The sequence below is a fragment of the Coregonus lavaretus genome (genome assembly GCF_964263955.1).
Source record: "Coregonus lavaretus genome assembly, contig: HAP1_SCAFFOLD_2082, whole genome shotgun sequence".
Taxonomy (NCBI): Eukaryota; Metazoa; Chordata; class Actinopteri; order Salmoniformes; family Salmonidae; genus Coregonus; species Coregonus lavaretus.
The window spans coordinates 24,663-51,526 of record NW_028156844.1 but is presented as its reverse complement, the minus strand read 5'-3'; the positions used below and the strand labels follow the sequence as shown (position 1 = coordinate 51,526).

Here is a 26,864-nt window from a genome sequence, read left to right as displayed (position 1 = left end):
CTCCCTCCCTCTCTACTCTCTCTCCCTCCCAACTCTCCCTCTCTCTCCCTCCCTCCAACTCTCTCTCCCTCCCTCCCAACTCTCCTCCTCTCTCTACTCTCTCTCTCCCTCCCTCCCTCTCTACTCTCTCTCCCTCCCTCTCTACTCTCCTCCCTCTCTACTCTTCCTCCCAACTCTCTCTCTCCCTCCCTCCCAACTCTCCCTCCCTCCCTCTCTACTCTCTCTCCCTCCCTCCCTCTCTACTCTCCCTCCCTCTCTACTCTCCCTCCCTCCCTCTCTACTCTCTCTCCTCCACTCTCCCTCCCAACTCTCACTCTCCCTCTCTCCCTCCCTCTCCTCCCTCCCTCCTCTCCTCCCTCCCTACTCTCTCCCTCCCCCTACGGTCTCTGAAGAAGAGATACAGTGGATATAAAAATTGAATTGTTCACATTATAGGTCACATTAACAGTGGAAACAGTTCTGACATGATTTATCGTTTGTCTCAATCTTTTACATCACAAAAACCTGCCATTTTAACAGGGGCGTGCAGACAGCTCAAGCTGTTTCCAGAGGAAAAGTTTCGGATGTTTTCCAGACCTCAAAAATAGAATGGAAAAGATAAGCACTGAACACAACCAGGAAAACCAGCTAATTAGACAGTGATTATCTATTTCAAATCACCACAAATACCTTCCAACTCAATAAATAGTAGGACTACAATTAGTATTTATTTGATGAATATGGATTTAATGATTTATTTGTGTTTATTCCAGGTTAAATAACATGTATTGTGTATCAGAACACTGGACAGCCAATCGTAAAGCAGCAGAACAGGGCTTCCACTATCGACATGCAAAAACAACAACAACAACAAACACCCTATTAGCCCAATTACAGCGCTGGAGTGAGTGTTGGTACACGTACGTTCCGCACAACGAGCCACTCAGTGTGGGGCCTTCAGGGCCAATTAGTTTCTAGGAAATTAATGAACAGATAACATTAGTAACAAAATAACAGGGGCGTGCTTAATGATCTAGCTTCAATAAGAGTGTGTGTGTGTGTGTGTGTGTGTGTGTGTGTGAGTGTGTGTGTGAGTGTGTCTTCTTCAGAGCCACTTCTTGATGACAGTGAGAGCTGTATTAAATGTGCTGAGGCCCGGGTGAGTTCCACGGTAGGCCAGAAGCAGGGAGCCGGCCTGAGCTTGGTACCCAGCCTGGAGCAGCTCTGACGCAGCCTTCTCCACGTCCCAACCCCCCTCCTGGTGTCTGGAGAGCAGGTGGGCGCTGAGACGGGGGTAGAGGGGGGAGGACACACACCCCACCAGGAGACCAGCATCTAGCAGGAGAGACAGGAACTCTGGGTCGCAGGTAGAGTCACACACCTGGGAGAGGAGCTACATGGTTAAAAAACACATACACACAGGAAACAGGAAACAACCCCAACCTCAAATGTCATTGTTCATCTATTTCCTACAGTGACCCCTGAAATCCCCTTTGGAGTGTGTGTCAGTCTGTATGTGTGTGTGTGTGTGTGTAACTGTGTGTGTGTGTGTGTGTGTGTCAGTATGTGTGTGTGTCACTGTGTGTGTGTCACTCTGTGTGTTTGTGTGTCACTGTGTATGTGTGTGTATGTGTGTGTGCGTGTGTGTGTGTCACTGTGTGTCACTGTGTGTGTGTGTGTCACTGTGTCCTTGCTGACTGTGTGACAGGGTTGATAGAAGCCTGATGGGCTCAGAGTGTCATGTAGCTCAGTTGGTAGAGCATGGCGCTTGCAACGCCAGGGTTGTGGGTTCGATTCCCACAACCCTCACTAACTGTAAGTCGCTCTGGATAAGAGCGTCTGCTAAATTACTAATATGTAAATGTGAAAAATGAGTGTGAGGTCACATACCCCCACACACACTTCCTTCTCAACTATTGTCTTTCTCTCTCTTTGAGTCAACCACTCACCACATTTTTAGGCACTGCAGTGCTAGCTAGCTGTAGCTTATGCTTTCAGTACTAGATTCATTCTCTGATCCTTTGATTGGGGTGGACAACATGTCAGTTCATGCTGCAAGAGCTCTGATAGGCTGGAGGACATCCTCTATGGAAGGGGGTGGGAACCATGAGCCAGTCAATGTACCCAGAGGAGGACGGAAGCTAGCTGTCCTCCGGCTACACCATGGCTCTACCCTACAGCAGGGGTCAAACGTTTTCACTCCTTCCAGCATTAGGGAACATCCTGCACCCCCCACCCCCCGTGCCCACATCTATTTCTATGGGCACAAGCACTGTTCATAACACAAACTCTTACACCCCTCTTGTTAGGGAAAATGCTCTGGTTGAAAGCTTATTTCCTGCAATTCTACAAATGTTGTCATGGGGGGTGCAGATAACTTTTTGTCATGGGGTGCAGATAACTTTTTGCAGTTTTAAAGCTCATTTTCTTGCACTTCTATACATTTTGCCATGTCTAATGTGTATTAATGTGATATTTGAGTGACTAACACATTAAAACAAAAATCGGAAGTTTACGTACACCTTAGCCAAATACATTTAAACTCATTTTTTCACAATTTCTGACATTTAATCCTAGTAACAATTCCATGTCTTAGGTCTGTTAGGATCACCACAATATTTTAAGAATGTGAAATGTCAGAATAATAGTAGAGAGAATTATTTATTTCAGCTTTTATTTCTTTCATCACATTCCCAGTGGGTCAGAAGTTTACATACACTCAATTAGTATTTGGTAGCATTGCCTTGAAATTGTTTAACTTGGGTCAAATGTTTCGGGTAGCCTTCCACAAGCTTCCCACAATAAGTTGGGTGAATTTAGGCCCATTCCTCCTGACAGAGCTGGTGTAACTGAGTCAGGTTTGTAGTCCTCCTTGCTCGCACACGCTTTTTCAGTTCTGCCCACAAATGTTCTATAGGATTGAGGTCAGGGCTTTGTGATGGCCACTCCAATACCTTGACTTTGTTGTCCTTAAGCCATTTTGCCACAACTTTGGAAGTATGCTTGGGGTCATTGTCCATTTGGAAGACACATTTGCGACCAAGCTTTAACTTCCTGACTGATGTCTTGAGATGTTGCTTCAATATATCCACATAATTTTCCTTCCTCATGATGCCATCTATTTTGTGAAGTGCACCAGACCCTCCTGCAGCAAAGCACCCCCACAGCATGATGCTGCCACCCCCGTGCTTCACGGTTGGGATGGTGTTCTTCGGCTTGCAAGCCAACCCCTTTTTCCTCCAAACATAACGATGGTCATTATGGCCAAACAATTCTATTTTTGTTTCATCAGACCAGAGGACATTTCTCCAAAAAGTACGATCTTTGTCCCCATGTGCAGTTGCAAACCGTAGTCTGGCTTTTTTATGGCGGTTTTGGAGGAGTGGCTTCTTCCTTGCTGAGCGGCCTTTCAGGTTATGTCGATATAGGACTCGTTTTACTGTGGATATAGATACTTTTGTACCTGTTTCCTCCAGCATTCTTCACAAGGTCCTTTGCTGTTGTTCTGGGATTGATTTGCACTTTTCGCACCAAAGGACGTTCATCTCTAGGAGACAGAACGCGTCTCCTTCCTGAGCGGTATGACGGCTGCATGGTCCCATGGTGTTTATACTTGCGTACTATTGTTTGACCAGATGAACGTGGTACCTTCAGGCGTTTGGAAATTGCTCCCAAGGATGAACCAGACTTGTGGAGATCTACAATATTTTTTCTAAGGTCTTGCCTGATGTTTTTTATATTTTCCCATGATGTCAAGCAAAGAGGCACTTCTGATCCACTGGAATTGTGATACAGTGAATTATAAGTGAAATAATCTGTCTGTAAACAATTGTTGGAAAAATTACTTACAAAGTAGATGTCCTAACCGACTTGCCAAAACTATAGTTTGTTAACAAGAAATTTGTGGAGTGGTTGAAAAACAAGTTTTAATGACTCCAACCTAAGTGTATGCAAACTTCAGACTTCAACCGTACAGTGAGGGAAAAAAAGTATTTAATCCCCTGCTGATTTTGTACGTTTGCCCACTGACAAAGAAATTATCAGTCTATAATTTTAATGGTAGGTTTATTTGAACAGTGAGAGACAGAATAACAACAAAAAAATCCAGAAAAACGCATGTCAAAAATGTTATAAATTGATTTGCATTTTAATGAGGGAAATAAGTATTTGACCCCTCTGCAAAACATGACTTAGTACTTGGTGGAAAAACCCTTGTTGGCAATCACAGAGGTCAGACGTTTCTTGTAGTTGGCCACCAGGTTTGCACACATCTCAGGAGGGATTTTGTCCCACTCCTCTTTGCAGATCTTCTCCAAGTCATTAAGGTTTCGAGGCTGACGTTTGGCAACTCGAACCTTCAGCTCCCTCCACAGATTTTCTATGGGATTAAGGTCTGGAGACTGGCTAGGCCACTCCAGGACCTTAATGTGCTTCTTCTTGAGCCACTCCTTTGTTGCCTTGGCCGTGTGTTTTGGATCATTGTCATGCTGGAATACCCATCCACGACCCATTTTCAATGCCCTGGCTGAGGGAAGGAGGTTCTCACCCAAGATTTGACGGTACATGGCCCCGTCTATCGTCCCTTTGATGCGGTGAAGTTGTCCTGTCCCCTTAGCAGAAAAATACCCCCAAAGCATAATGTTTCCACCTCCATGTTTGACGGTGGGGATGGTGTTCTTGGGGTCATAGGCAGCATTTCCCCTCCTCCAAACACTGCGAGTTGAGTTGATGCCAAAGAGCTCCATTTTGGTCTCATCTGACCACAACACTTTCACCCAGTTCTCCTCTGAATCATTCAGATGTTCATTGGCAAACTTCAGACGGGCCTGTATATGTGCTTTCTTGAGCAGGGGGACCTTGCGGGCGCTGCAGGATTTCAGTCCTTCACAGCGTAGTGTGTTACCAATTGTTTTCTTGGTGACTATGGTCCCAGCTGCCTTGAGATCATTGACAAGATCCTCCCATGTAGTTCTGGGCTGATTCCTCACCGTTCTCATGATCATTGCAACTCCACGAGGTGAGATCTTGCATGGAGCCCCAGGCCGAGGGAGATTGACAGTTCTTTTGTTTTTCTTCCATTTGCGAATAATCGCACCAACTGTTGTCACCTTCTCACCAAGCTGCTTGGCGATGGTCTTGTAGCCCATTCCAGCATTGTGTAGGTCTACAATCTTGTCCCTGACATCATTGGAGAGCTCTTTGGTCTTGGCCATGGTGGAGAGTTTGGAATCTGATTGATTGATTGCTTCTGTGGACAGGTGTCTTTTATACAGGTAACAAGCTGAGATTAGGAGCACTCTCTTTAAGACTGTGCTCCTAATCTCAGCTCGTTACCTGTATAAAAGACACCTGGGAGCCAGAAATCTTTCTGATTGAGAGGGGGTCAAATACTTATTTCCCTCATTAAAATGCAAATCAATATATAACATTTTTGTCATGCGTTTTTCTGGATTTTTTTGTTGTTATTCTGTCTCTCACTGTTCAAATAAACCTACCATTAAAATTATAGACTGATCATTTCTTTGTCAGTGGGCAAACGTACAAAATCAGCAGGGGATCAAATACTTTTTTCCCTCACTGTATATGTAGGCTAATGTGCAACTCCACGGTTTTAATGACTCCAACCTAAGTGTACGTAAACGTCCGACTTCAACTGTAGCTAAAAAACGTTTGCTGACATGGCCTAGTTGATTTGGACATTTCTGATAAGTTATAAATAGCTCTCTAAGGGATGCAATGACTGACAGGACAAGAGGAACTTATGATGCACCTTGTGCATTCAACTATTACAACTTTCAAAAGGTAGTTGAAAGCCGGACTGAGTTCCCCACAGTTTGGGAACACCTGCTACAGAGTGCTGTTGAGGCTACACAGTGTGTTTCAATAAATGATTTGGTGACGTGAATATATTTAGTGTAGTTTAATCTAAAAAGGTTAACTTTTTAAAGGTTGGACTATATACATTTTTCTGAAATTCACTGAGGAGGATGGTCCTCCCCTTCCTCCGCTGCTTAACAGGGCGTTGGGCCACCACGAGCCAGAACAGCACCTTGCCATAGATGGCGTTGGGCCACCACGAGCCAGAACAGCACCTTGCCATAGATGGCGTTGGGCCACCACGAGCCAGAACAGCACCTTGCCATAGATGGCGTTGGGCCACCACGAGCCAGAACAGCACCTTGCCATAGATGGCGTTGGGCCACCACGAGCCAGAACAGCACCTTGCCATAGATGGCGTTGGGCCACCACGAGCCAGAACAGCACCTTGCCATGGATCCAATAACTGGAAACTCTACTGGAGGGATGCCACTCCATTATTCCACTATAAATTCCATCATTTGGTGTTTTGTTGATGGTGGTGGAAAACACTCTCTCTCTAGACTAGACATTATGAGGTACTCTCTCTCTCTCTAGACTAGACATTATGAGGTACTCTCTCTCTAGACTAGACATTATGAGGTACTCTCTCTCTCTAGACTAGACATTATGAGGAACTCTCTCTCTCTAGACTAGACATTATGAGGTACTCTCTCTCTCTCTAGACTAGACATTATGAGGTACTCTCTCTAGACTAGACATTATGAGGTACTCTCCCTCTCTAGACTAGACATTATGAGGTACTCTCTCTAGAATAGACATTATGAGGTACTCTCTCTCTCTAGACTAGACATTATGAGGTACTCTCTCTCTCTCTAGACTAGACATTATGAGGTACTCTCTCTCTCTAGACTAGACATTATGAGGTACTCTCTCTAGACTAGACATTATGAGGTACTCTCCCTCTCTAGACTAGACATTATGAGGTACTCTCTCTAGAATAGACATTATGAGGTACTCTCTCTCTCTCTAGACTAGACATTATGAGGTACTCTCTCTCTAGACTAGACATTATGAGGTACTCTCTCTAGACTAGACATTATGAGGTACTCTCTCTAGACTATACATTATGAGGTACTCTCTCCAGACTAGACATTATGAGGTACTCTCTCTCTAGACTAGACATTATGAGGTACTCTCTCTAGAATAGACATTATGAGGTACTCTCTCTCTCTCTAGACTAGACATTATGAGGTACTCTCTCTCTAGAATAGACATTATGAGGTACTCTCTCTCTCCAGACTAGACATTATGAGGTACTCTCTCTCTAGACTAGACATTATGAGGTACTCTCTCTCTAGACTAGACATTATGAGGTACTCTCTCTCTAGACTAGACATTATGAGGTACTCTCTCTAGACTAGACATTATGAGGTACTCTCTCTCTCTTTAGACTAGACATTATGAGGTACTCTCTCTAGACTAGACATTATGAGGTACTCCCTCTCTCTAGACTAGACATTATGAGGTACTCTCTCTAGACTAGATATTATGAGGTACTCTCTCTCTCTCTCTCTAGACTAGACATTATGAGGTACTCTCTCTCTAGACTAGACATTATGAGGTACACTCTCTCTCTCTCTAGACTAGACATTATGAGGTACTCTCTCTAGACTAGACATTATGAGGTACTCTCTCTCTCTCTAGACTAGACATTATGAGGTACTCTCTCTAGACTAGACATTATGAGGTTCTCTCTCTCTCTAGACTAGACATTATGAGGTACTCTCTCTAGAATAGACATTATGAGGTACTCTCTCTAGAATAGACATTATGAGGTACTCTCTCTCTCTAGACTAGACATTATGAGGTACTCTCTCTCTAGACTAGACATTATGAGGTACTCTCTCTCTAGACTAGACATTATGAGGTACTCGCTCTCTCTCTAGACTAGACATTATGAGGTACTCTCTCTCCAGACTAGACATTATGAGGTACTCTCTCTCTCTCTAGACTAGACATTATGAGGTACTCTCTCTCTCTTTAGACTAGACATTATGAGGTACTCTCTCTAGACTAGACATTATGAGGTACTCCCTCTCTCTAGACTAGACATTATGAGGTACTCTCTCTAGACTAGATATTATGAGGTACTCTCTCTCTCTCTATAGACTAGACATTATGAGGTACTCTCTCTCTAGACTAGACATTATGAGGTACACTCTCTCTCTCTAGACTAGACATTATGAGGTACTCTCTCTCTAGACTAGACATTATGAGGTACTCTCTCTCTCTCTAGACTAGACATTATGAGGTACTCTCTCTAGACTAGACATTATGAGGTTCTCTCTCTCTCTAGACTAGACATTATGAGGTACTCTCTCTAGAATAGACATTATGAGTTACTCTCTCTAGAATAGACATTATGAGGTACTCTCTCTCTCTAGACTAGACATTATGAGGTACTCTCTCTCTAGACTAGACATTATGAGGTACTCTCTCTCTAGACTAGACATTATGAAGTACTCTCTCTAGACTAGACATTATGAGGTACTCTCTCTAGACTATACATTATGAGGTACTCTCTCCAGACTAGACATTATGAGATACTCTCTCTAGAATAGACATTATGAGGTACTCTCTCTCTCCAGACTAGACATTATGAGGTACTCTCTCTCTAGACTAGACATTATGAGGTACTCTCTCTCTAGACTAGACATTATGAGGTACTCTCTCTCTAGACTAGACATTATGAGGTATTCTCTCTAGACTAGACATTATGAGGTACTCTCTCTCTAGACTAGACATTATGAGGTACTCTCTCTCTCTCTAGACATTATGAGGTACTCTCTCTCTCTAGACTAGACATTATGAGGTACTCTCTCTCTAGACTAGACATTATGAGGTACTCTCTCTCTAGACTAGACATTATGAGGTACTCTCTCTAGACTAGACATTATGAGGTACTCTGTCTAGACTATACATTATGAGGTACTCTCTCTAGAATAGACATTATGAGGTACTCTCTCTCTCCAGACTAGACATTATGAGGTACTCTCTCTCTAGACTAGACATTATGAGGTACTCTCTCTCTAGACTAGACATTATGAGGTACTCTCTCTCTCTCTAGACTAGACATTATGAGGTACTCTCTCTCCAGACTAGACATTATGTGGTACTCTCTCTCTAGACTAGACATTATGAGGTACTCTCTCTCTAGACTAGACATTATGAGGTACTCTCTCTCTAGACTAGACATTATGAGGTACTCTCTCTCTCTCTCTAGACTAGACATTATGAGGTACTCTCTCTAGACTAGACATTATGAGGTACTCTCTCTAGACTAGACATTATGAGGTACTCTCTCTCTCTCTAGACTAGACATTATGAGGTACTCTCTCTCTCTATAGACTAGACATTATGAGGTACTCTCTCTAGACTAGACATTATGAGGTTCTCTCTCTCTCTAGACTAGACATTATGAGGTACTCTCTCTCTAGACTAGACATTATGAGGTACTCTCTCTCTCTCTAGACTAGACATTATGAGGTACTCTCTCTAGACTAGACATTATGAGGTACTCTCCCTCTCTAGACTAGACATTATGAGGTACTCTCCCTCTCTAGACTAGACATTATGAGGTAATCTCCCTCTCTAGACTAGACATTATGAGGTACTCTCTCTCTCTAGACTAGACATTATGAGGTACTCTCTCTCTCTAGACTAGACATTATGAGGTACTCTCTCTCTAGACTAGACATTATGAGGTACTATCTCTATCTAGACTAGACATTATGAGGTACTCTCTCCCTCTCTAGACTAGACATTATGAGGTACTCTCTCTCTCTAGACTAGACATTATGAGGTACTCTCTCTCTCTCTAGACATTATGAGGTACTCTCTCTAGACTAGACATTATGAGGTACTCTCTCTCTAGACTAGACACTATGAGGTACTCTCTCTCTCTAGACTAGACATTATGAGGTACTCTCTCTAGACTAGACATTATGAGGTACTCTCTCTCTCTAGACTAGACATTATGAGGTTCTCTCTCTCTCTAGACTAGACATTATGAGGTACTCTCTCTAGAATAGACATTATGAGGTACTCTCCCTCTCTAGACTAGACATTATGAGGTACTCTCTCTCTAGACTAGACATTATGAGGTACTCTCCCTCTCTAGACTAGACATTATGAGGTACTCTCTCTAGAATAGACATTATGAGGTACTCTCTCTCTCTAGACTAGACATTATGAGGTAATCTCTCTCTAGACTAGACATTATGAGGTACTCTCTCTCTAGACTAGACATTATGAGGTACTCTCTCTAGACTAGACATTATGAGGTACTCTCTCTAGACTATACATTATGAGGTACTCTCTCCAGACTAGACATTATGAGGTACTCTCTCTAGAATAGACATTATGAGGTACTCTCTCTCTCCAGACTAGACATTATGAGGTACTCTCTCTCTAGACTAGACATTATGAGGTACTCTCTCTCTAGACTAGACATTATGAGGTACTCTCTCTCTAGACTAGACATTATGAGGTACTCTCTCTCTAGACTAGACATTATGAGGTACTCTCTCTAGACTAGACATTATGAGGTACTCTCTCTAGAATAGACATTATGAGGTACTCTCTCTCTCCAGACTAGACATTATGAGGTACTCTCTCTCTAGACTAGACATTATGAGGTACTCTCTCTAGACTAGACATTATGAGGTACTCTCTCTAGACTATACATTATGAGGTACTCTCTCCAGACTAGACATTATGAGGTACTCTCTCTAGAATAGACATTATGAGGTACTCTCTCTCTCTAGACTAGACATTATGAGGTACTCTCTCTCTAGACTAGACATTATGAGGTACTCTCTCTCTAGACTAGACATTATGAGGTACTCTCTCTCTAGACTAGACATTATGAGGTACTCTCTCTCTAGACTAGAAATTATGAGGTACTCTCTCTCTAGACTAGACATTATGAGGTACTCTCTCTAGACTAGACATTATGAGGTACTCTCTCTAGACTATACATTATGAGGTACTCTCTCTAGAATAGACATTATGAGGTACTCTCTCTCTCCAGACTAGACATTATGAGGTACTCTCTCTCTAGACTAGACATTATGAGGTACTCTCTCTCTAGACTAGACATTATGAGGTACTCTCTCTCTAGACTAGACATTATGAGGTACTCTCTCTCTCTCTAGACTAGACATTATGAGGTACTCGCTCTCCAGACTAGACATTATGAGGTACTCTCTCTCTCTCTAGACTAGACATTATGAGGTACTCTCTCTCTCTCTAGACTAGACATTATGAGGTACTCTCTCTAGACTAGATATTATGAGGTACTCTCTCTCTCTCTCTAGACCAGACATTATGAGGTACTCTCTCTCTAGACTAGACATTATGAGGTACTCTCTCTCTCTCTCTAGACTAGACATTATGAGGTACTCTCTCTAGACTAGACATTATGAGGTACTCTCTCTCTCTCTCTAGACTAGACATTATGAGGTACTCTCTCTAGACTAGACATTATGAGGTACTCTCTCTCTCTCTAGACTAGACCTTATGAGGTACTCTCTCTAGACTAGACATTATGAGGTTCTCTCTCTCTCTAGACTAGACATTATGAGGTACTCTCTCTAGAATAGACATTATGAGGTACTTTCTCTCTCTAGACTAGACATTATGAGGTACTCTCTCTCTAGACTAGACATTATGAGGTACTCTCTCTCTAGACTAGACATTATGAGGTACTCTCTCTAGACTAGACATTATGAGGTACTCTCTCTAGAATATACATTATGAGGTACTCTCTCCAGACTATACATTATGAGGTACTCTCTCTAGAATAGACATTATGAGGTACTCTCTCTCTCCAGACTAGACATTATGAGGTACTCTCTCTCTAGACTAGACATTATGAGGTACTCTCTCTCTAGACTAGACATTATGAGGTACTCTCTCTCTAGACTAGACATTATGAGGTACTCTCTCTCTAGACTAGACATTATGAGGTACTCTCTCTAGACTAGACATTATGAGGTACTCTCTCTAGAATAGACATTATGAGGTACTCTCTCTCTCCAGACTAGACATTATGAGGTACTCTCTCTCTAGACTAGACATTATGAGGTACTCTCTCTAGACTAGACATTATGAGGTACTCTCTCTAGACTATACATTATGAGGTACTCTCTCCAGACTAGACATTATGAGGTACTCTCTCTAGAATAGACATTATGAGGTACTCTCTCTCTCTAGACTAGACATTATGAGGTACTCTCTCTCTAGACTAGACATTATGAGGTACTCTCTCTCTAGACTAGACATTATGAGGTACTCTCTCTCTAGACTAGACATTATGAGGTACTCTCTCTCTAGACTAGAAATTATGAGGTACTCTCTCTCTAGACTAGACATTATGAGGTACTCTCTCTAGACTAGACATTATGAGGTACTCTCTCTAGACTATACATTATGAGGTACTCTCTCTAGAATAGACATTATGAGGTACTCTCTCTCTCCAGACTAGACATTATGAGGTACTCTCTCTCTAGACTAGACATTATGAGGTACTCTCTCTCTAGACTAGACATTATGAGGTACTCTCTCTCTAGACTAGACATTATGAGGTACTCTCTCTCTCTCTAGACTAGACATTATGAGGTACTCTCTCTCCAGACTAGACATTATGAGGTACTCTCTCTCTCTCTAGACTAGACATTATGAGGTACTCTCTCTCTCTCTAGACTAGACATTATGAGGTACTCTCTCTAGACTAGATATTATGAGGTACTCTCTCTCTCTCTCTAGACCAGACATTATGAGGTACTCTCTCTCTAGACTAGACATTATGAGGTACTCTCTCTCTCTCTCTAGACTAGACATTATGAGGTACTCTCTCTAGACTAGACATTATGAGGTACTCTCTCTCTCTCTCTAGACTAGACATTATGAGGTACTCTCTCTAGACTAGACATTATGAGGTACTCTCTCTCTCTCTAGACTAGACCTTATGAGGTACTCTCTCTAGACTAGACATTATGAGGTTCTCTCTCTCTCTAGACTAGACATTATGAGGTACTCTCTCTAGAATAGACATTATGAGGTACTTTCTCTCTCTAGACTAGACATTATGAGGTACTCTCTCTCTAGACTAGACATTATGAGGTACTCTCTCTCTAGACTAGACATTATGAGGTACTCTCTCTAGACTAGACATTATGAGGTACTCTCTCTAGACTATACATTATGAGGTACTCTCTCCAGACTAGACATTATGAGGTACTCTCTCTAGAATAGACATTATGAGGTACTCTCTCTCTCCAGACTAGACATTATGAGGTACTCTCTCTCTAGACTAGACATTATGAGGTACTCTCTCTCTAGACTAGACATTATGAGGTACTCTCTCTCTCTAGACTAGACATTATGAGGTACTCTCTCTCCAGACTAGACATTATGAGGTACTCTCTCTCTCTCTAGACTAGACATTATGAGGTACTCTCTCTCTCTCTCTAGACTAGACATTATGAGGTACTCTCTCTAGACTAGACATTATGAGGTACTCTCTCTCTCTAGACTAGACATTATGAGGTACTCTCTCTAGACTAGATATTATGAGGTACTCTCTCTCTCTCTCTCTAGACTAGACATTATGAGGTACTCTCTCTCTAGACTAGACATTATGAGGTACTCTCTCTCTCTCTAGACTAGACATTATGAGGTACTCTCTCTCTCTCTAGACTAGACATTATGAGGTACTCTCTCTAGACTAGACATTATGAGGTACTCTCCCTCTCTAGACTAGACATTATGAGGTACTCTCTCTCTCTAGACTAGACATTATGAGGTACTCTCTCTCTCTAGACTAGACATTATGAGTTACTCTCCCTCTCTAGACTAGACAATATGAGGTACTCTCTCTCTCTAGACTAGACATTATGAGGTACTCTCTCTCTCTCTAGACTAGACATTATGAGGTACTCTCTCTCTAGACTAGACATTATGAGGTACTCTCTCTCTCTAGACTAGACATTATGAGGTACTCTCTCTCTAGACTAGACATTATGAGGTACTCGCTCTCTAGACTAGACATTATGAGGTACTCTCTCTCTCTAGACTAGACATTATGAGGTACTCTCTCCCTCTCTAGACATTATGAGGTACTCTCTCTAGACTAGACATTATGAGGTACTCTCTCTCTAGACTAGACACTATGAGGTACTCTCTCTCTCTAGACTAGACATTATGAGGTACTCTCTCTAGACTAGACATTATGAGGTACTCTCTCTCTCTAGACTAGACATTATGAGGTACTCTCTCTAGACTAGACATTATGAGGTACTCTCTCTAGACTAGACATTATGAGGTACAATCTCTCTCTATCTAGACTAGACATTATGAGGTACTCTCTCTCTCTAGACTAGACATTATGAGGTACTCTCTCTCTCCAGACTAGACATTATGAGGTACTCTCTCTAGACTAGACATTATGAGGTACTCTCTCTAGACTAGACATTATGAGGTACTCTTTCTAGACTATACATTATGAGGTACTCTCTCTCTCTAGACTAGACATTATGAGGTACTCTCTCTCTAGACTAGACATTATGAGGTACTCTCTCTCTCTAGACTAGACATTATGAGGTACTCTCTCTCTCTAGACTAGACATTATGAGGTACTCTCTCTAGACTAGACATTATGAGGTACTCTCTCTCTAGACTAGACATTATGAGGTACTCTCTCTAGACTAGACATTATGAGGTACTCTCTCTCTCTAGACTAGACATTATGAGGTACTCTCTCTCTCTAGACTAGACATTATGAGGTACTCTCGTTCTCTAGACTAGACATTATGAGGTACTCTCTCTAGACTAGACATTATGAGGTACTCTCTCTCTAGACTAGACATTATGAGGTACTCTCTCTAGACTATACATTATGAGGTACTCTCTCTCTCTAGACTAGACATTATGAGGTACTCTCTCTCTAGACTAGACATTATGAGGTACTCTCTCTAGACTAGACATGAGGTACTCTCTCTAGACTAGACATTATGAGGTACTCTCTCTCTCTAGACATTATGAGGTACTCTCTCTAGACTAGACATTAGGAGGTACTCTCTCTCTAGACTAGACATTATGAGGTACTCTCTCTAGACTAGACATTATGAGCTACTCTCTCTCTCTAGACATTGAGGTACTCTCTCTAGACTAGACATTATGAGGTACTCTCTCTCTCCAGACTAGACATTATGAGGTACTCTCTCTCTAGATTAGACATTATGAGGTACTCTCTCTAGACTAGACATTATGAGGTACTCTCTCTCTCTCTCTCTAGACATTATGAGGTATTCTCTCTAGACTAGACATTATGAGGTACTCTCTCTCTCTAGACTAGACATTATGAGGTACTCTCCCTCTCTAGACTAGACATTATGAGGTACTCTCTCTCTCTCTAGACTAGACATTATGAGGTACTCTCTCTAGACTAGACATTATGAGGTACTCTCTCTCTCTCGACTAGACATTATGAGGTACTCTCTCTCTCTCTAGACTAGACATTATGAGGTACTCTCTCTAGACTAGACATTATGAGGTACTCTCTCTCTCTCGACTAGACATTATGAGGTACTCTCTCTAGACTAGACATTAGGAGGTACTCTCTCTCTCTCGACTAGACATTATGAGGTACTCTCTCCCTCTCTAGACTAGACATTATGAGGTACTCTCTCTAGACTATACATTATGAGGTACTCTCTCTCTCCAGACTAGACATTATGAGGTACTCTCTCTAGACTAGACATTATGAGGTACTCTCTCTAGACTAGACATTATGAGGTACTCTCTCTAGACTAGACATTATGAGGTACTCTCTCTAGACTAGACATTATGAGGTACTCTCTCTAGACTAGACATTATGAGGTACTCTCTCTCTCCAGACTAGACATTATGAGGTACTCTCTCTCTCTAGACTAGACATTATGAGGTACTCTCTCTCTCTCTCTAGACATTATGAGGTACTCTCTCTCTCTCTCTAGACATTATGAGGTACTCTCTCTCTCTCTCTAGACATTATGAGGTACTCTCTCTCTCTCTAGACATTACGAGGTACTCTCTCTCTCTCTCTAGACATTATGAGGTACTCTCTCTCTCTCTCTAGACATTATGAGGTACTCTCCCTCTCTAGACTAGACATTATGAGGTACTCTCTCTCTCTAGACTAGACATTATGAGGTACTCTCTCTCTCTAGACTAGACATTATGAGTTACTCTCCCTCTCTAGACTAGACAATATGAGGTACTCTCTCTCTCTAGACTAGACATTATGAGGTACTCTCTCTCTCTCTAGACATTATGAGGTACTCTCTCTCTAGACTAGACATTATGAGGTACTCTCTCTCTAGACTAGACATTATGAGGTACTCTCTCTAGACTAGACATTATGAGGTACTCGCTCTCTAGACTAGACATTATGAGGTACTCTCTCTCTCTAGACTAGACATTATGAGGTACTCTCTTTCTCTAGACTAGACATTATGAGGTACTCTCTCTAGACTAGACATTATGAGGTACTCTCTCTCTAGACTAGACATTATGAGGTACTCTCTCTAGACTATACATTATGAGGTACTCTCTCTCTCTAGACTAGACATTATGAGGTACTCTCTCTCTAGACTAGACATTATGAGGTACTCTCTCTAGACTAGACATGAGGTACTCTCTCTAGACAAGACATTATGAGGTACTCTCTCTCTCTAGACATTATGAGGTACTCTCTCTAGACTAGACATTAGGAGGTACTCTCTCTCTAGACTAGACATTATGAGGTACTCTCTCTAGACTAGACATTATGAGCTACTCTCTCTCTCTAGACATTGAGGTACTCTCTCTAGACTAGACATTATGAGGTACTCTCTCTCTCCAGACTAGACATTATGAGGTACTCTCTCTCTAGATTAGACATTATGAGGTACTCTCTCTAGACTAGACATTATGAGGTACTCTCTCTCTCTCTCTCTAGACATTATGAGGTATTCTCTCTAGACTAGACATTATGAGGTACTCTCTCTCTCTAGACTAGACATTATGAGGTACTCTCCCTCTCTAGACTAGACATTATGAGGTACTCTCTCTCTCTCTAGACTAGACATTATGAGGTACTCTCTCTAGACTAGACATTATGAGGTACTCTCTCTCTCTCGACTAGACATTATGAGGTACTCTCTCTCTCTCTAGACTAGACATTATGAGGTACTCTCTCTAGACTAGACATTATGAGGTACTCTCTCTCTCTCGACTAGACATTATGAGGTACTCTCTCTAGACTAGACATTAGGAGGTACTCTCTCTCTCTCGACTAGACATTATGAGGTACTCTCTCCCTCTCTAGACTAGACATTATGAGGTACTCTCTCTAGACTAGACATTATGAGGTACTCTCTCTCTCCAGACTAGACATTATGAGGTACTCTCTCTAGACTAGACATTATGAGGTACTCTCTCTAGACTAGACATTATGAGGTACTCTCTCTAGACTAGACATTATGAGGTACTCTCTCTAGACTAGACATTATGAGGTACTCTCTCTAGACTAGACATTATGAGGTACTCTCTCTAGACTAGACATTATGAGGTACTCTCTCTCTCCAGACTAGACATTATGAGGTACTCTCTCTCTCTAGACTAGACATTATGAGGTACTCTCTCTCTAGACTAGACATTATGAGGTACTCTCTCTCTAGACTAGACATTATGAGGTACTCTCTCTAGACTAGACATTATGAGGTACTCGCTCTCTAGACTAGACATTATGAGGTACTCTCTCTCTCTAGACTAGACATTATGAGGTACTCTCTTTCTCTAGACTAGACATTATGAGGTACTCTCTCTAGACTAGACATTATGAGGTACTCTCTCTCTAGACTAGACATTATGAGGTACTCTCTCTAGACTATACATTATGAGGTACTCTCTCTCTCTAGACTAGACATTATGAGGTACTCTCTCTCTAGACTAGACATTATGAGGTACTCTCTCTAGACTAGACATGAGGTACTCTCTCTAGACAAGACATTATGAGGTACTCTCTCTCTCTAGACATTATGAGGTACTCTCTCTAGACTAGACATTAGGAGGTACTCTCTCTCTAGACTAGACATTATGAGGTACTCTCTCTAGACTAGACATTATGAGCTACTCTCTCTCTCTAGACATTGAGGTACTCTCTCTAGACTAGACATTATGAGGTACTCTCTCTCTCCAGACTAGACATTATGAGGTACTCTCTCTCTAGATTAGACATTATGAGGTACTCTCTCTAGACTAGACATTATGAGGTACTCTCTCTCTCTCTCTCTAGACATTATGAGGTATTCTCTCTAGACTAGACATTATGAGGTACTCTCTCTCTCTAGACTAGACATTATGAGGTACTCTCCCTCTCTAGACTAGACATTATGAGGTACTCTCTCTCTCTCTAGACTAGACATTATGAGGTACTCTCTCTAGACTAGACATTATGAGGTACTCTCTCTCTCTCGACTAGACATTATGAGGTACTCTCTCTCTCTCTAGACTAGACATTATGAGGTACTCTCTCTAGACTAGACATTATGAGGTACTCTCTCTCTCTCGACTAGACATTATGAGGTACTCTCTCTAGACTAGACATTAGGAGGTACTCTCTCTCTCTCGACTAGACATTATGAGGTACTCTCTCCCTCTCTAGACTAGACATTATGAGGTACTCTCTCTAGACTAGACATTATGAGGTACTCTCTCTCTCCAGACTAGACATTATGAGGTACTCTCTCTAGACTAGACATTATGAGGTACTCTCTCTAGACTAGACATTATGAGGTACTCTCTCTAGACTAGACATTATGAGGTACTCTCTCTAGACTAGACATTATGAGGTACTCTCTCTAGACTAGACATTATGAGGTACTCTCTCTAGACTAGACATTATGAGGTACTCTCTCTCTCCAGACTAGACATTATGAGGTACTCTCTCTCTCTAGACTAGACATTATGAGGTACTCTCTCTCTCTCTCTAGACATTATGAGGTACTCTCTCTCTCTCTCTAGACATTATGAGGTACTCTCTCTCTCTCTCTAGACATTATGAGGTTCTCTCTCTCTCTAGACATTACGAGGTACTCTCTCTCTCTCTCTAGACATTATGAGGTACTCCCTCTCTCTCTCTACACATTATGAGGTACTCTCCCTCTCTAGACTAGACATTATGAGGTACTCTCTCTCTCTAGACTAGACATTATGAGGTACTCTCTCTCTCTAGACTAGACATTATGAGTTACTCTCCCTCTCTAGACTAGACAATATGAGGTACTCTCTCTCTCTAGACTAGACATTATGAGGTACTCTCTCTCTCTCTAGACATTATGAGGTACTCTCTCTCTAGACTAGACATTATGAGGTACTCTCTCTCTCTAGACTAGACATTATGAGGTACTCTCTCTCTAGACTAGACATTATGAGGTACTCGCTCTCTAGACTAGACATTATGAGGTACTCTCTCTCTCTAGACTAGACATTATGAGGTACTCTCTCTCTCTCTAGACATTATGAGGTACTCTCTCTCTCTCTCTAGACATTATGAGGTACTCTCTCTCTCTCTCTAGACATTATGAGGTACTCTCTCTCTCTAGACATTATGAGGTACTCTCTCTCTCTCTCTAGACATTATGAGCTACTCTCTCTCTCTAGACATTGAGGTACTCTCTCTAGACTAGACATTATGAGGTACTCTCTCTCTCCAGACTAGACATTAGGAGGTACTCTCTCTCTAGACTAGACATTATGAGGTACTCTCTCTAGACTAGACATTATGAGCTACTCTCTCTCTCTAGACATTGAGGTACTCTCTCTAGACTAGACATTATGAGGTACTCTCTCTCTCCAGACTAGACATTATGAGGTACTCTCTCTCTAGATTAGACATTATGAGGTACTCTCTCTAGACTAGACATTATGAGGTACTCTCTCTCTCTAGACTAGACATTATGAGGTACTCTCCCTCTCTAGACTAGACATTATGAGGTACTCTCTCTCTCTCTAGACTAGACATTATGAGGTACTCTCTCTAGACTAGACATTATGAGGTACTCTCTCTCTCTCGACTAGACATTATGAGGTACTCTCTCTAGACTAGACATTATGAGGTACTCTCTCTCTCTCTAGACATTATGAGGTACTCTCTCTAGACTAGACATTATGAGGTACTCTCTCTAGACTAGACATTATGAGGTACTCTCTCTCTCTCTAGACTAGACATTATGAGGTACTCTCTCTCTAGACTAGACATTATGAGGTACTCTCTCTCTAGACTAGACATTATGAGGTACTCTCTCTAGACTAGACATTATGAGGTACTCTCTCTAGACTAGACATTATGAGGTACTCTCTCTCTCTCTAGACTAGACATTATGAGGTACTCTCTCTCTAGACTAGACATTATGAGGTACTCTCTCTCTCTAGACTAGACATTATGAGGTACTCTCTCTCTCTAGACTAGACATTATGAGGTACTCTCTCTAGACTAGACATTATGAGGTACTCTCTCTAGACTAGACATTATGAGGTACTCTCTCTCTCCAGACTAGACATTATGAGGTACTCTCTCTCTCTAGACTAGACATTATGAGGTACTCTCTCTCTCTCTCTCTCTAGACATTATGAGGTACTCTCTCTCTCTCTAGACATTATGAGGTACTCTCTCTCTCTCTCTAGACATTATGAGGTACTCTCTCTCTCTCTAGACATTACGAGGTACTCTCTCTCTCTAGACATTATGAGGTACTCTCTCTCTCTCTCTCTAGACATTATGAGGTTCTCTCTCTCTCTAGACTAGACATTATGAGGTACTCTCTCTAGACTAGACATTGAGGTACTCTCTCTAGACTAGACATTATGAGGTACTCTCTCTCTCTAGACTAGACATTATGAGGTACTCACTCTCTCTCTCTAGACTAGACATTATGAGGTACTCTCTCTCTCTAGACTAGACATTATGAGGTACTCTCTCTCTCTAGACATTGAGGTACTCTCTCTAGACTAGACATTATGAGGTACTCTCTCTCTAGACTAGACATTATGAGGTACTCTCTCTCTAGACTAGACATTATGAGGTACTCTCTCTCTCTAGACATTATGAGGTACTCTCTCTCTCTAGACATTATGAGGTACTCTCTCTAGACTATACATTATGAGGTATACTCTCTCTCTCTCTAAACATTATGAGGTACTCTCTCTCTCACTCCTTTCTCTTCTTCTCTTCTTCTCTTCTCTACGTCCCCCCCGTCCTTCTCTCTGTCTCCTCCATCCTCTCCTCTCCACCTCCCATCTGATCCAGGAACAGTTTAACTCTCCTCTAGGTGTTAAGGAGCCTACTGAGACAAGTCCTTATCTGAGCTAGAAAATGTTTAAATATCTTTAGACACCACTTAACCCCTAAACAGCTCACCGGATGCTCCAGCCTCTCCAACCAAATTGTATTTCTGTGTGTATGTGTGATATGTAGGGGTTTGGCTAAAAGCAGAATACCCATTCTGTCTCACATGGATCAATAAAGTATTCTTGTTACCTCTGTGATGTTATTGATCTGATCCAGGGACAGCTCTATCAGCTGGGGGTCTTTACTCTCGGTCATCAGTTTGAGAGCTGGGAGCTGTAGACCTGGTTGATCCAGGAGCAGAGAGGATATGTGTCTGATACACTGTAGGGAGAGGGGGAGGAGGAACAGGGAGGGGAGGAGGGAAGGAAGGAAGGGAGAAGGGAGGAAGGAAGGAAGAAAGGGAGAAGGGAGGAAGGAAGGAAGGGAGAAGGGAGGAAGGAAGGGAGAAGGGAGGAAGGAAGGGAGGAAGGAAGGAAGGAAGGAAGGAGGAAGGAAGGGAGAAGGGAGGAAGGAAGGAAGGAAGGGAGAAGGGAGGAAGGAAGGAAGGGAGAAGGGAGGAAGGAAGGAAGGAAGGGAGGGAGGAAGGAAGGAAGAGAGAAGGAAGGGAGAAGGGAGGAAGGAAGGAAGGTGGGAAGGAAGGAAGGTGGGAAGGAAGGAAGGAAGGAAGGAAGGAAGGAAGGAAGGAAGGAAGGAAGGAAGGAAGGAAGGAAGGAAGGAAGGAATAAGGGAGGAAGGAAGGGAGAAGGAAGGAAGGAAAGAAGGAAGGAAGGGAGAAGGGAGGAAGGAAGGAAGGAAGTAAGGAAGGAAGGGAGAAGGGAGAAGGGAGGAAGGAAAAAAAGGGAGAAGGGAGGAAGGAAGGGAGAAGGAAGTGAGAAGGGAGGAAGGAAGGGAGAAGGGAGGAAGGAAGGAAGGAAGGGAGAAGGGAGGATGGAAGGAAGGAAGGGAGAAGGGAGGAAGGAAGGAAGTGAGAAGGGAGGAAGGAATGAAGGGAGAAGGGAGGAAGGAAGGAAGGGTTAAGGGAGGAAGGAAGGAAGGGTTAAGGGAGGAAGGAAGGAAGGGTTAAGGGAGGAAGGAAGGAAGGGAGAAGGGAGGAAGGAAGGAAGGGAGAAGGGAGGAAGGAAGGAAGGGTGAAGGGAGGAAGGAAGGAAGGGTAGGGGAGGAAGGAAGGAAGGGAGAAGGGAGGAAGGGAGGAAGGAAGGGAGAAGGGAGGAAGGGAGGAAGGAAGGGAGAAGGGAGGAAGGAAGGGAGAAGGGAGGAAGGGAGGAAGGAAGGGAGAAAGGAAGGGAGGAAGGGAGGAAGGAAGGAAGGGAGAAGGGAGGAAGGAAGGAAGGGAGAAGGGAGGGAGGAAGGAAGGGGAGAGGGAGGAAGGAAGGGGGAAGGAAGGAAGGAAGGAAGGAAAGAAGAAAGGAAGGAAGGAAAGAAGAAAGGAAGGAAGGAAGGAAGGAAAGAAGAAAGGAAGGAAGGAAGGAAGGAAGGAAGGAAGGAAGGAAGGAAGGAAGGAAGGAAGGAAGGAAGGAAGGAAGGAAGGAAGGGAGGGAGGGAGGGAGGGAGAGAGAGAGAGAGGGAGGGACATATGCAGTACAGGTTAAAAAGAGAATAAAACACACACAGAGGCATGGTGCTGGTGGTAATATATGGATATCACTATGCAATAGGACTCTCCCATCAGGCTCTAGTGGTTCCATTCTATAAGCTTTCAATTAAAACTGTTCAGAGTGAAACCGTCCTCTCCTCTCTACACAAATATTAGTATTACATAGTGGTAATACCATTACTCTACACTGTCTAGCTGTATTCACAGAATACCATTACACTACACTGTCTAGCTGTATTCACACAGAATACCATTACTCTACACGGTCTAGCTGTATTCACACAGAATACCATTACACTACACTGTCTAGCTGTATTCACACATAATACCATTACACTACACTGTCTAGCTGTATTCACAGAATACCATTACACTACACTGTCTAGCTGTATTCACACAGAATACCATTACACTACACTGTCTAGCTGTATTCACACAGAATACCATTACACTACACTGTCTAGCTGTATTCACAGAATACCATTACACTACACTGTCTAGCTGTATTCACAGAATACCATTACACTACACTGTCTAGCTGTATTCACACAGAATACCATTACACTACACTGTCTAGCTGTATTCACACAGAATACCATTACACTACACTGTCTAGCTGTATTCACACAGAATACCATTACACTACACTGTCTAGCTGTATTCACACAGAATACCATTACACTACACTGTCTAGCTGTATTCACAGACTACCATTACACTACACTGTCTAGCTGTATTCACAGAATACCATTACACTACACTGTCTAGCTGTATACACACAGAATACCATTACACTACACTGTCTAGCTGTATTCACACAGAATACCATTACACTACACTGTCTAGCTGTATTCACAGAATACCATTACACTACACTGTCTAGCTGTATTCACAGAATACCATTACACTACACTGTCTAGCTGTATTCACACAGAATACCATTACACTACACTGTCTAGCTGTATTCACACAGAATACCATTACACTACACTGTCTAGCTGTATTCACACAGAATACCATTACACTACACTGTCTAGCTGTATTCACACAGAATACCATTACACTACACTGTCTAGCTGTATTCACACAGAATACCATTACACTACACTGTCTAGCTGTATTCACACAGAATACCATTACACTACACTGTCTAGCTGTATTCACACAGAATACCATTACACTACACTGTCTAGCTGTATTCACAGAATACCATTACACTACACTGTCTAGCTGTATTCACAGAATACCATTACACTACACTGTCTAGCTGTATTCACACAGAATACCATTACACTACACTGTCTAGCTGTATTCACACAGAATACCATTACACTACACTGTCTAGCTGTATTCACAGAATACCATTACACTACACTGTCTAGCTGTATTCACAGAATACCATTACACTACACTGTCTAGCTGTATTCACACAGAATACCATTACACTACACTGTCTAGCTGTATTCACACAGAATACCATTACACTACACTGTCTAGCTGTATTCACACAGAATACCATTACACTACACTGTCTAGCTGTATTCACAGAATACCATTACACTACACTGTCTAGCTGTATTCACACAGAATACCATTACACTACACTGTCTAGCTGTATTCACACAGAATACCATTACACTACACTGTCTAGCTGTATTCACAGAATACCATTACACTACACTGTCTAGCTGTATTCACAGAATACCATTACACTACACTGTCTAGCTGTATTCACACAGAATACCATTACACTACACTGTCTAGCTGTATTCACACAGAATACCATTACACTACACTGTCTAGCTGTATTCACACAGAATACCATTACACTACACTGTCTAGCTGTATTCACACAGAATACCATTACACTACACTGTCTAGCTGTATTCACAGAATACCATTACACTACACTGTCTAGCTGTATTCACAGAATACCATTACACTACACTGTCTAGCTGTATTCACACAGAATACCATTACACTACACTGTCTAGCTGTATTCACACATAATACCATTACACTACACTGTCTAGCTGTATTCACACAGAATACCATTACACTACACTGTCTAGCTGTATTCACAGAATACCATTACACTACACTGTCTAGCTGTATTCACAGAATACCATTACACTACACTGTCTAGCTGTATTCACACAGAATACCATTACACTACACTGTCTAGCTGTATTCACACAGAATACCATTACACTACACTGTCTAGCTGTATTCACACAGAATACCATTACACTACACTGTCTAGCTGTATTCACACAGAATACCATTACACTACACTGTCTAGCTGTATTCACACAGAATACCATTACACTACACTGTCTAGCTGTATTCACACAGAATACCATTACACTACACTGTCTAGCTGTATTCACAGAATACCATTACACTACACTGTCTAGCTGTATTCACACAGAATACCATTACACTACACTGTCTAGCTGTATTCACACAGAATACCATTACACTACACTGTCTAGCTGTATTCACAGAATACCATTACACTACACTGTCTAGCTGTATTCACAGAATACCATTACACTACACTGTCTAGCTGTATTCACACATAATACCATTACACTACACTGTCTAGCTGTATTCACACAGAATACCATTACACTACACTGTCTAGCTGTATTCACACAGAATACCATTACACTACACTGTCTAGCTGTATTCACACAGAATACCATTACACTACACTGTCTAGCTGTATTCACACAGAATACCATTACACTACACTGTCTAGCTGTATTCACACAGAATACCATTACACTACACTGTCTAACTGTATTCACACAGAATACCATTACACTACACTGTCTAGGCTGTATTCACAGAATACCATTACACTACACTGTCTAGCTGTATTCACACAGAATACCATTACACTACACTGTCTAGCTGTATTCACACAGAATACCATTACACTACACTGTCTAGCTGTATTCACACAGAATACCATTACACTACACTGTCTAGCTGTATTCACACAGAATACCATTACACTACACTGTCTAGCTGTATTCACACAGAATTACATTACACTACACTGTCTAGCTGTATTCACACAGAATACCATTACACTACACTGTCTAGCTGTATTCACACAGAATACCATTACACTACACTGTCTAGCTGTATTCACACAGATTACATTACACTACTACTGTCTAGCTGTATTCACACAGAATACCATTACACTACACTGTCTAGCTGCATTCACACAGAATACCATTACACTACACTGTCTAGCTGTATTCACACAGAATGCCATTACACTACACTGTCTAGCTGTATTCACACAGAATACCATTACACTACACTGTCTAGCTGTATTCACACAGAATACCATTACACTACACTGTCTAGCTGTATTCATAGAATACCATTACACTACACTGTCTAGCTGTATTCACACAGAATACCATTACACTACACTGTCTAGCTGTATTCACACAGAATACCATTACACTACACTGTCTAGCTGTATTCACACAGAATACCATTACACTACACTGTCTAGCTGTATTCACACAGAATACCATTACACTACACTGTCTAGCTGTATTCACAGAATACCATTACACTACACTGTCTAGCTGTATTCACACAGAATACCATTACACTACACTGTCTATCTGTATTCACACAGAATACCATTACACTACACTGTCTAGCTGTATTCACACAGAATACCATTACACTACACTGTCTAGCTGCATTCACACAGAATACCATTACACTACACTGTCTAGCTGTATTCACAGAATACCATTACACTACACTGTCTAGCTGTATTCACAGAATACCATTACACTACACTGTCTAGCTGTATTCACACAGAATACCATTACACTACACTGTCTAGCTGTATTCACACAGAATACCATTACACTACACTGTCTAGCTGTATTCACACAGAATACCATTACACTACACTGTGTAGCTGTATTCACACAGAATACCATTACACTACACTGTCTAGCTGTATTCACACAGAATACCATTACACTACACTGT

At 42.0% G+C, this 26,864-nt stretch overlaps 1 protein-coding gene across 1 annotated transcript in view; it reads right to left on the bottom strand.

Annotated features, from left to right (window-relative positions):
• Window positions 1-686: 686 nt before the first annotated feature.
• Window positions 687-26,864, bottom strand: part of LOC311119642 (NBAS subunit of NRZ tethering complex-like) — a 40,415-nt gene continuing 14,237 nt past the window's right edge. Inside the window, exons 3-4 of the mRNA XM_084194312.1 lie at window positions 21,422-21,553; window positions 687-1,360 (exon numbers count right to left, since the gene is read on the bottom strand). Coding sequence (XP_084050438.1) covers window positions 1,085-1,360; window positions 21,422-21,553 — 408 coding nt within the window. The 3' untranslated portion in view covers window positions 687-1,084. The remainder of the gene's footprint in view (window positions 1,361-21,421; window positions 21,554-26,864) is intronic.